The 12,479-nt window shown below is 38.3% G+C and overlaps 1 protein-coding gene across 1 annotated transcript in view; it reads left to right on the forward strand.

The window, feature by feature from the left end:
* pkig (protein kinase (cAMP-dependent, catalytic) inhibitor gamma) overlaps positions 1 to 10,676 on the forward strand; it is a 31,434-nt gene extending 20,758 nt beyond the window's left edge. The window contains exons 2-3 of the mRNA XM_017435898.3: positions 7,354 to 7,535; positions 9,973 to 10,676. Coding sequence (XP_017291387.1) covers positions 7,382 to 7,535; positions 9,973 to 10,055 — 237 coding nt within the window. The 5' untranslated portion in view covers positions 7,354 to 7,381 and the 3' untranslated portion in view covers positions 10,056 to 10,676. The remainder of the gene's footprint in view (positions 1 to 7,353; positions 7,536 to 9,972) is intronic.
* Positions 10,677 to 12,479: the final 1,803 nt, after the last annotated feature.

Genomic DNA, 12,479 nt, shown 5'->3' on the forward strand with positions numbered 1-12,479 from the left:
CCCCCCGCCTCCTCCTCCTAATGGGTTGTTTGACCTGTAGAGCTGTAAAAGCATGGAGTACTAATAGCTGACAGAAACATGTTTTAACAAGTTTTAACTTTTTTTTCTCTCATATCATTGTGGGCTAAATATTTTTGGGGTTTAGGGTGGCAAATAATAATTTTCAAATTTGAAGTCGTCTTACAGTTACTTTGCAAATAATCTTTTTTTTTTTTTAAGAGTTTTAAGCATGCTCATTCAGTGGTGTATCTGTGGTGGGTCCAAACAACAGCTCAAACCAAAACATTAGGTAGATTAAAGGCCCAGCCTTCCTTGAAGGAATGCACATCGATCGCCTCCTTCCATGTAGGAGTTTTAAACTGTGATCATCTTATGATGACAAATGATGGAGTTGTTGTCATTTTGAAAAAATAATATGCACAATCTCATGCTATATTGTGTGAGGTCATGCTCAGAGTGTGTGTTGTGAATCACACTCGGCTACTACCACATCAAATGTTAGCACAGTCGGGAAACTGACTGAATTATAGCCATTTTTGTGTTTTTGAAAGCTAGTTAGCTGTGGCAGCCGTCTTGAACTGGGTTGACTCCAAACAATTCTCAGATGTAGAATTACATCCAATAGTTACTATGTGCAAGTTTCAATTAAATTCTGTCTGGTGGTTCTTGAGATGTTTTGATAGCATGCACACACACAGAGGCAACATTATTGCCCTTTAACAGCAGGTGATTTAAAAAGAACAAAACAAAACTGAAATGATAATAATAAAAAAAAAAGTTGTGGTTTTGCTATTAAAATGATTATTGTACTTACTATAAACCAAGTCAATGTAAAATTAAAGTCGCTCTGATGGACAGGTGACGTGGACAGTTTCTGCCTCCTCAGTAATTGCTGTATAATTAGTAGGCAGAGCTAAAATTGGTTGGTTTGATGATTGCTCTAATGGCCGTCAGAACCGGCAGAGAAGCCAGTCTGTGTTCGGCTTATTGCAGATAATACAGGTTTATTACACACAAATCAGGCTTGAAACGCTCCTATGGGACAGAAGTGAGCCTGCCTCTCGAATGGGTGCAGAGAGAGACGCTGGACTGACTCATATTCCCTCAGTGATCTCAAAAGCTTTTGTTCTCCATGTCCCCATGCCAGAACCTCTCCTGTTACATGTCACCTCATCCAGTGCGGTCATGGTTCATGTTCGGATGTTTCACGATTGTGAGCTCACTGAATACTGAGCATATCTTTTGTTTACTTTCTGCTTTCATTCACTTACTCTGTATGTGTGATTTGTGCACTTTCCTTCTTCTGAACTAAAGGGAGTCTGAACTGTTTGGATGAGTTCCTGAAACAACTTCACGCTACGCATGGGTATGAGATTCTGACAGTTTGATAATCTTGAGCAACATTACCCTGGTTCTGCAGTATTAAAACAAAAATTTAAACATGCATCACATAATGTAGTTGATTTATTTAAAAATAAAAATGCAATTACTAATGTGCAGCCTAAAGAATATCAAATATCGCTTAATAGTGAGTATTTTGTAGGTGTAATAGTATAATCATTTTGAATGAAATATTTATAGTTCATTTGGTTTTATGCACAGATTTAATATAATACTTACTTAGTATAGATTTTTGACCAATATATGATCACCAGTTTTATTTATAACATTTTTATTTATGATAGTATTTAGGTTCAAGGCTTAAATTAAAATTTTATTAGAAATACTGATTGAATTTAAAATTTATATTTAATTTAAATAAAGTGTAGTTTATAGTTAGTTTATAAATCCAAAGTAATTGTGACTATTGTGCATATTTCTGCCCTTTGTATAGAAACACTGAGAGCCTGATAAGCTGACACTGGTAATTAAATTAGCTCTGTAGCGAGCCTGCTAACATGCTAACTATTGTAATTTGTTGCAAATGGTTGTTTTAAAACAGCATTACTTTGAAAAGATGGGTGTTGCTCCTCCGGTAGAGAAGTTCCCCACTATATAAAATATGCAATGTGTTTTTTATTTTTTTTAGTTTTATTTTTTAACAAGCATGAGTGTTAACGGAGTTCCCCTCTTGGTCACCATACACAACTGAATGATAACTCAAAGCAACAAATAGAAGACAGGGAGCGCCAAAAACTTCTGGCATCTTTTTTAAAGGCTTTTAAACTGTAGAAATGAAAAATGTAGGGGTTTTGGCGTTGTGACTTTTTAAGACCATAGTACACCTTGAAGCCGGTAACTGGGCAGGAAGGAGAGGGAGGCCAACCTGAGCTGATCCTGTTTCCTCTGAGGATTCGGTTGTTATGGTCTTGTGTGAAAAAGCACGCCCATGGCATTTGTTTTGTGGTATTGTTTCCAGTTGCATCACAGTCTGGTTTCACTCTGTGTCCTCACCCTGGTTTTTCACATTAAGGCCTCTTTTATGTTGCATTTGAACATAAATATTAGAGCTGGAAGCGTCTGATGATTCTTGAATTGTTCGTCCTGCAGATGCAGTAATGCCATTCGTGTTTTGTTTGTTTTCAATACTCTGAGGTGGATGAACCATATCTACAGTAAACCTGTCTTTCAGCCAGGTTATCCTTTAGTTTGGATGAGTCATGTAGTGTTAAAGCTGCATCCCTTAAGCTAGGCAATTTTGCAAATATTGACCTATGATTTGGTGTGGTAATAACAGAAACTGAGATCCAACACATTCTGAGACTGCACAGAATTTTTGTTTAAAGCTTTTTACCATTAACTATTTGGAGTCACCTTTGGCTGTCTGTTAGCAAAATATCTCATGCACCAGTGGCCGATATTGAATGAAACTTACTGGAAGTAATCATTAGATGTACATCTGCGACTGATTAACTATGAGAGTCAACCCAATGCAAGATGGTTGTCACAGCTAATCAACCTTGGCCAACACAAAAATAGCTATAACTCAGTTAAACTTAAAGATATTGAACTAAAATCTGATGTGGTAGTAGCTGAGAGTCATTCACAATACATATAATACTTGAAAATTGTAGAAGACTGTACCTAGAATTGTTTTCACGGTCAGATCAAAGATATAATGCTGTTATTTCTCAACAGGCTAATTGATTTAATAATTCCTGTATTCCACTCAATAATCAAACCTGCAGTCATTTCCGTCGGTTTCTTCTGCTTTGCATCCTTGCTTTAGTTACTTTACATATTTATTTACATTGTATAAAAAAATAGAAGGTGAATAACAACAGCTGCTTGTCCTGTTCTAACCAGTCAAGCCAGCACCACAAAACCAAGTTTATCATAACACTTAGCCTTGTGGATATTGGGAATAAGGTTATTTTTACAAATGCTCGTACTACAGCTCTCCTCTGCCGGGCACTCAGGCAGAGGAGAGTCTAACCACAAAACCTGCTCGTGATTTCAGGACTGGGTTTGGTTTGTACACGCAGGCAAACCAACTAATTAAACAAACACATGGCAATAAGACAGGACTCTCATAATCCACATAACAACTGGGCCAGAGGAGACAGAAGCTGCAGTGGAGACAGCCATTCCTCTTCAGAAATATAGAAATAATCTTTTGGTCGATGCAGAAGAGCTTATTAGTATGACTACAAGGGCTTTTATGATAGAAAGTTGTTTTCTTATAGCAAGGCCTAAAAACTGAAGAAAGAAATGATAGTCTAAGAAATGTGATTATTGGCTTGCTCTTGCTGCAGAAAATTGGATTAAACCATTAACCACATTTCCACTGTATGAACTGAGATTGTCGTGCAGTAGCATGAATGATTACAGCCCAATGATTAACTTATGTCTCCACTGGAAGGACATACACATTGTGACAGCAAGTGTATTTCCGAATTTGTCCAAACACTATAAGTTATAAATGTAACAAAATAAACAAATGATAAGTGTAAGCCTAAACAATGGTAATATTGGAAGTCAGATTAGATCAAATATCACTCAGTTGAGAAGCCTGAATTTCACAAAAAAAACCCTAAAAAGACAATGTGCTTAATGTTTAAGGGATTTCTTTACAGTTGAATCCAGATTTTTTACGTAGACTGTATAAAGACACAGAAGCATTTTTTTCTAACTGCCTGACATTAAATCAGACCAAACCTTACCCGTTTTACACCAGTTAGGATTTCCAAAGTCATTTCTATTTGTTAAATGCCCAAATAATGAGTGATTTTTTTTTTAGAGACTTTTTATTACTTTCTTCAGAATCATGAGTTTACTTAAATGTTCCTAGTATCTAGTAGCATTGCCTTTAAACTGTATGACTTGGCATTTGTTTTTTCCTCTTGTATTCTCCACCCTCGTCTTTTTCTTGTTCCCGGTTTCTGGTGTATTTTTTGTGGCAGCATTAGAATGCCACAGACAGGCCTGACACATTTACTGCAGCGTTTTGGGTCATTTTCTGTGTTTGTCTGAATGAAAATATTTCTAGAAATGGTGCAGTGTTTACCTGAACGTTTTTAGAAAACACAGCATTTCTGTCTAGACAAGGCCTTAGTCATCCTCAGTCCATAGAGCAATGAAGCATATTTTATGTCTAAAGATTTGCGCTTTCAGTTTCTGCAAAGCGATCCAAAGTTAGCGTGGATCAGCAGGGGCGATGCTCAACCATCTGATATCGTTATTCATCTGTCAACAAACATGTGGTTCCTCCCACTGTGTGTTTTTTAGTTCAAATTTCAAAACCCTCTCACGGTTTGGTCCTGCTCCTGTTTTGGTCGTTGCAGAGTTTTTTTTTTCTGCTTCCTCCACTAAAAAATGCCTCTCTGTGCACCCTACATCTGTCTGCAGGTTCGTCTATTGAAAAATTGCTGCTGTGCTGGGACACAAACAAACACTAGGCTCTGCTGAAAGCTGCTGTCTTGGCCAGAAAGCGCAGATGTCCCTGTACTTATCTTAATTAACACAACAAGCAGTGATTTAAAGCTTGCAGTGAATTTATGCAAACTGATGTAATGGGTTCAAGTCACAAAATGTCTTATTTTGTCTGTTCAAAACGAAAAGATACCCAGATCGCAGCTTCATACAAAACAAACATAGCAGAAGTAAGGCTACTCAGGTTTAGGTGTAAGAAATTATACATGCATATTTAAAGACTGATTTCAAGTGGCACTTTAATAATATCTAATCTTTGTTAGTGATTTTCAATTTGTTTTTCAAATTTTTTGTTATTCTATGATTGTCTGTCTTTTAGCAAAATATCTTATTACCCAGTGGTCAAATTTTAATGAAACTCAAAGTAATGAGTGGCTGTGCATCTAAAACTGATTCCCCTTTGGATCCAACCTGGTTCAAGCAAACATAAAGATGTCTCTAACTCAGCCAGTTTTACTGCTCTTCAGCTGAAATTTGGCATGGTAGTAGCTGAGAGTCATTCACAACACACACTTTGTTCAATAACTGATTGCACAAGATCTGGTTTTAAAACATTGCCATTTGATCTTGGAGTCAATTCTGTTATCAAAATGTTTTATAAACCAGTGAATGGATTTTAATGAGACTCTGTGAATGTCCTCATTGGGGGTGCATACAGCTCATTTATTTTTGGAGTCAACCTGATTCAAGATGGCTGCCACAACTAACCAAACTTAGCAGCACAACAATGACTATATGTCAGTCAATTTTACTGATATTGAGGTAAAATCTGGTGCGGTTGTATTTAGGCATCATTCCCATAACATATTCTGAGCACTACACATTGCACAACATCTTTATTTAAAACGTAGGCATTAACTATTTGATATAACCCTGTCTGTCTGTTAGCAAAATATCTCACGAATCAGTGGACAATATTTAATGAAACTCTCATAAAGTAATCACTAAATACATATCTACAGCTGAATAACTTTTGAAGTCAACCCCTTTCAAGATGGCTGCCACAGCTAGTAAAACTTTGCCTTTACAAAAATGGCTACAACTCAAATAATTGTACAGATACTGAGCTAATATTACATGTGATTCACAACAAACCATCCAAGTGATAGTAGATTTAGCAAAATATAGTTTTCACTGTTTGATCAAAACTGCTGTAACTCATTTCTCAGCATTAGATGATTTTTGTTTCTAACATGAAAGTGAGCAGGAGATATGCGTTCCTTCACAGAATACTAGGCCTTTTAATATTTGAATTTATTTTCTTCAGAACATCAGCTCAAATTGGCATTTAGTCAAATTCTGATGTGTTCAACCCCCACCCCTTCCCAGGTAGTGGAACTGGAACTTTAAGTGTGATTATAAACCTGTCAGACATTGTCCTCCCGATTGTGGTTTGGAGCTCTAACGACCGTACAGCATGGTTTTCAAAATGACAAGCTAACGCTGGATCTTACTGCTGTCCGCAGTGACAGTGAGAGCACTCGGGGCGATGCCAGCCATCCAAAACTCTGTGACATTTTTACCTGTAGTGGCCTGAAGAACTGCCCTTCATTTCTCCAAGCAGCACCACCTGTGGCTGCAGCAGCTGCGGACCTCTTACAGAGCCAATCTGCACGCTTCCTTTTTTACACGGCTCACAAACACACACAGGAAAAGAACCAGTACCGGGGTGTTTTGAAAAGGAATGTCAGAAGAGTTTGAGAACAGACTTGCCTCCTGTCAGTGTGATGTCATCATGCCTGGGTGAGGGTGGGGGGAGCTGAAGGAGAGAGACAGTTCTAATGACAATTCCAATCTAAAATGTCTTTGGGATTTCTCCCTCATTTTTATTAAACAAACAAATGCTTTCTGATGCCACTTTTTGTTTGTTTTCCTTTATGGTAAAATGTTTTCCTTTTTTTTTGTCCTCTTCTCTGAGAGGTTAGCGAGTGTTTTAGTGGTTGGCAAGATCTATGACCTAGTTGAAAATGAAGTGAAACAATAAATAGAGGAAGAAGGGCTCCTTTATTTTTCTTAGCTGGGACTCTTTTTAGCTCTGCCTCAGCTTGTTGTTAACTCTGGTTTCCCATATTGGCAAGTCCTCCATCCACTTCTCTTTCTATAATGCTGTCCAAGTGCCTTTAGGATAGACAATTGGACTTTATTAGAGTGGTTTGACTAAACCAGTGACGGGCCTTTCTCCTGATGTAATTAGGTCAACCAGCTAGGAGAGATGTCAGTGCTTCCATTAATTCCCTGCACAGAAATGGGAAGGGCAATTATTAACCTCATCTGTCTTCCTTTTATTGATTATTTTCTCAGCTCTTATTGGCTTTCTAAATACTTTAGCTCAGCATCATCTCCAACCGGTATTTTTTTTCTTTTTACTCTCAGTTTTGCTTAAGTAGAAATGCACATGACTAAGTGCATACAACTGGGCGATTTATTTGCATCTTGTGACCACTCTGCAGCTGCCTTGACATTCCCTCCTCTCTCCGGCAGGTGTAATGAGAGCGCTGGTCATGGACAGATGATGGACGTGGAGACGTCGTACTCAGACTTCATCAACTGTGATCGCACAGGCCGCAGGAACGCAGTGCCCGACATCTCAGGGGAGGGGTCAGTCACAGCCAGCACGAGTGAGCTCACCAAAGACTTGGCAGAGATGGACCTGAAGGCTGCAGGTCAGTAGAGTCACATCTCAGATCATCAGTCATTTTGCACGAACAACCAGCAAATATTTGTGCATGGAGGATAAATAGGAGCGGGGCAGATGGAGGCAGACGATCAGCTGTTGTGACTACTAAAAGAAGCAGCCTAAAGAAGAATTTTTGAAAGCACTCCCTTCCTGTCAGAGTTTCTTTGGACCAGAAATTTGTCTCCTGGAACAGCTCCTGGTTGATGTGGTTTAAAAGGACTGGGGTAAAAATATAATTTCCTGGAAAGGGTTCCCACTCATGAAAAGCACCTGTAGCCTGCACAGCATTCAAACAGCGCATCAGCTGGCTGACCTGCCAGATGCACCACTTTGACCTAATGGCAAAAGCAGCAAACAACTCAGTTGTTGCTTGAGAGGTAAAGCCAAATGCTTTTTTTGACGATTGGTACTGACACAGTTTATCGCTGTCCAATTTATTTCTGGGAGTTATTTTGATTTTAGGACGAAGACATATTGAACAAAAGGCTGTAGGGCATCAGTTAAGTAGGACACAGATCTGAAAACTCTCACTGAATGTTAATGCAGCCAGCACAAGCAAGAACAATAACACACAAAAGGCACATATATTGAAGAGTTTTTCCAACCAGCCAACACTCAAAGCATCTATTGGCTCATTCATCGATTGGGACTGGTAACTTGGGTGACCTGACTTTACATCAGAGGCTTGGCAATAAATACCAACTAGACTATATTTTACCAGCAAGTGTGTGACAGACGTGGATAACAAATTAAATGCGTATACTTCCTGTTATGAGATAATGTTAAACAGTTGTTGAGAATTACATCAGAATGTGTTAAATCACAATGTCTGGTTAGTTTAATGAGTGTCATGTCTGGATCTTACTTTGTGATTTGAACTATGTATTGAAACACCTTTCGAAGGAGAGATTCACGTCCTTGGATTAAAAACTAAACTGATTTGTAGTGCTGAATTCAGGCTTGAAGCTTGAAGTACTGTTGTCTGTTTATGCAGATCCACCAAAACAAAAGCCTTTAGTACACACCAAATTCAGTTCAGTTTATGTATTCGCATCAATTCACAACAAAAATAATCTCAGGGCACTGTACAAAAGAAAAAAAAAACATCCAAATCATAAATCCAACTCAAATCCAATTATTGTCAATTCAGTTCTTTTTCATACAATATATTCAAATACTATACATTATAAAAATCCAATTGGTAAAAGTTATCTAAGGAAACCAGGAGATTGTATTGAATCTTCACTTTGTCGCAGTCTCCTATCCTGAGCAGCACACTGGCAACAGTGGAAAGGAAAAACTCCCTTTGAACTGGAAGAAACCTCCAGCAGAACCAGAACCAGGCTCCGGATGGGTGGCCATCTGCTTCAACCGGCTGGGGTTGAGAGGAAAGGACAGGGACACAGACACAGAAGGATTATTCCAGGTGTAGTTTCTATGGGAAGAAAAACAAAGAAGAACTCACGGTTTCTGGTAGCAATGATTGCAATGTATATACGTGGAGCATAGAGTAAAGACAAATGTGGTCAGTTTCTCCTCCAGCAGTCTAAGCCTGTAGCAGCATAACTAAGGGATAACTCTGGAAACCTAAGCCAACCCTAACTATAGGATTTATCAAAAGGAGAGTCTTAAGCCTAGTCTTAAAAGTAGACAGGGTGTCAGCCTCACGGATAGAAACTGGAAGTTGGTTCCACAAGAGAGAAGCCTGAGAACTGAAAGCGCTGCCTCCTGTTCTACTTTTAGAAACTCTAGGAACCACAAGTAAACCAGCAGTCTTTAATAACAGAAACAACTGTGGTTCACACAGCCATTAATTCAGACCAAATCCAAGTAAACAGCTTTTCTCCTGATAATAGTTCTAGTTTCGGCCGAATAAAGTCTGCTGGTGAGCAGCTGGACTTGGCCCTGGCCCAGCAGCAGACAGGTGATTTATTTTCAGCTGTATGATTTCATTGCTGCCTGTGTGTTTAATGAATCGTAGCAGCAGCAGCAGCAGCAGCAGCAGCAGCACAGTAGCACACTTGCTGCTTCTGCTCTCTGTAGTGTCAGGTTGCCTTCAAATGATTCAGATGTCCAAAAAAGGTTAAAAAACAAAACCATGTACCATGGCCTGGATGACTGAGAATCTACACCAGCAGATTCAGATGTCCCCATTTGATTAAAATGAATTACATATTTGACTTCTTTTTTACTCTAACAAAAGTTTTGCCATGAAATCAAACCTGGTTAGATGATAGAATTCCAGTGTGAACGGACCTCATCATACTGACATTGTTATGCTTCAGGAAGTTGGAGTTCCTTCCTCAGGTTTCTCTTTTTTTTTTCTCAAAGTAGATTTATTTCACAGTGTTTGTAATGTCATTGTTTTCTGATCTTGATATAAACCAGCTTTTTTTATATTTCACTGTCTTTTTTTTCTGCAGAAGGAGACCCGGGGGCCTCCCCTGCCCCTGAGGCTGAAGGCTCCACAAGCCAAGATACGCAGGGAGGTGGAGGCCCATCCTAAAACCAGTCAGCGACCGAAGAGGGGGAAGAGAGGCAGAGAAATGTAGGCAGGAAGCAGGGAAAAGTGTGGAAAAAGAAAATGAAGAGATGGAATAATTGTTGTCCTTACCAGACATGAGGACACCTTCACTCACTGCCGACCTGTTTGGAGCTTCGGATGCCCCAAATGTCGCCTTTTTTTTACTCGATCAGATTGTAAGACAGGGAACAGAACTGAGTGGAAGTGACAAGTGAGATGATACTGTTTTGCTTCAAACTCTTAGTTATTTGTTTTCCCAACAAGACCAGAATGCACAGAAACTTTGGATAAATGCCTCTGGAGATGGACTGAGCTAAACAGAAGTAATTTCTAATTGAAACCATTGCTCCAGCCTAGTATGAAACTGTGTTACGGAGGGCTTGTTCATTATCACGTTTCTTGTTTTTTTTTCTTTTCTATGTGTGTGTGCGTGTGTGTGCGTGTGTGTTTGTGACCTTCTTTAGTTTCATTGTCAAGTATTTTCTTTTTATAGTAACCGACATACTCCATCCATTTACTGTTCATATTTATTGCTAAATGTTAAGTGATAACTTTGTGATAGAAGTTTTCTTTGTGTAATAAAAACCTTATGAATTACTGTAATATTTGTTTTTTTTAATGATTTAAGGATAGTTATGCCCTGAGACGGAGCTTTGGCAGAGCACAGTTACTGAACATTGCAGATATGGGAGCTGTAAAAGGTGATGTGTCCAAGTCAACCAGGATTAATGAGAACCATAAACTTTACTGAACGCAGCTTTTTGTGTACACTAGGATGGTTATGGGAAGTCAGTGTTGACATTTCCACCTAGCATGGCTCCCGTTCTGTCTTTTTTTATCTCTTTTCACAATAAAGAACCAGCCGTTTGTTGGCAGTGTTGCTCAAGTTTCCAGAAATCTTTTATCTGCGAGGCAGTGGATTGTTTTCTGGCCATTTTTAATTGCTTGGATAAAGGTTTTAATTTCAGGGGGTCGTCTTAATACAATAAGGGTGTAACAAAACTAATTTAGGTTGTTCCTGAAGATAATTACAACAAAATAAAGGCCTAAGGAATACATATCATCCAGCACATTTCATGCCAGTGTTTAGACTAAGGTTGTCTTATAATCAGAAACGATGGAGTTATAGCAGTTTTGGTCAAACCTTGAAAATAACGTTCTACACAATCTCATGCAGCATCTCATGTAATCCTGCACTTTCTGTTGGAGCTCGGAGTATAGGTCGTAAAGGATTCTCAGCTTCTATCACACCAAATTAGAGTGCAATATCTGTAAATTGACTGAGGGTTAGCCATTTATGTCCTGAGGTTAACTAGCTGTGGCAGACATCTTTAATTGGATTGACTCCGAAACCTAATCAGTCATAGATGTGCACCAAGTAGTTACTTTCTGAGTTTTTCATTCAAATATGTCTAGTGGTTCATGAGATATTTTGCTAACAGACAAACAGGGTTGACTCCCAACAGTTAATGCCAAGGTTTTAAGCAAAGATGTTGCGCAATGTGTTGCACTTAAAACATGTCTTTGGGTCCATGCTCAGCAACTACTACCACAATTTTTGCTCATTAACTGTAACATTGGCTGAGTTATGACCGTTTTGTTTTCTAAGGTCAGTTGGCTGTGGCTGCCATCTTGAATTGGGTTGAGACCAAAAATTATCTAGTTGTAGATGTCAGCCTAATGTATACTTTCTAAAAGTTTCATTAAAGTTTGTTTAGTGGTTCATAAAGTATTTTGCTAACAAACAGGCAGATGTCATTCCAGTAGTTAATGGGACAGTTTTAAACACAAATCTTGTGCAATCAGTCGGTGCTCGGTTGGGGATCACTCTCAACTAATTTTATTTTGCTAACAGACAGGGCTGATACCAAGTTAATGCCAAGGTTTTAAGCAAAAATGTCATGAAATGTGTAGGTCTTTGAATATGTGGTGGGATGACGCTCAACTACTACCACACAGAGTATTAGCTTAATATCTGTAAAACTGACAATTGTAGCCATGTTTGTGTCGGTTAATGCTGATTAGCTGCGGCAACCATCTTGAATTGGACTGATATCAAATGTTATTTAGTTGAAGATGTACATTCAGTGATTATTTAATGTTATTTTCATTAAAATTTGTTAACTGATTCATGAGATATTCACTAATAATACGGACAAAGACACACGGACATACAGGTGCTGGTCATAAAATTAGAATATCATGAAAAAGTAGATTGATTTCAGTAATTCCATTTAAAAAGTGAAACTTGTATATTATATTCATACATTACATTCAAACTCATATATTTCAAATGTTTATTTCGTTTAATTTTGATGATTACAAATGACAACAAATGAAAATCTCAAATTCATCATATCAGAAAATTAGAATATTACTGAAGACCAATAAAAACAAAGGATTTAT

This window comes from Kryptolebias marmoratus, linkage group LG8, assembly GCF_001649575.2.
Source record: "Kryptolebias marmoratus isolate JLee-2015 linkage group LG8, ASM164957v2, whole genome shotgun sequence".
NCBI classification, from domain to species: Eukaryota; Metazoa; Chordata; class Actinopteri; order Cyprinodontiformes; family Rivulidae; genus Kryptolebias; species Kryptolebias marmoratus.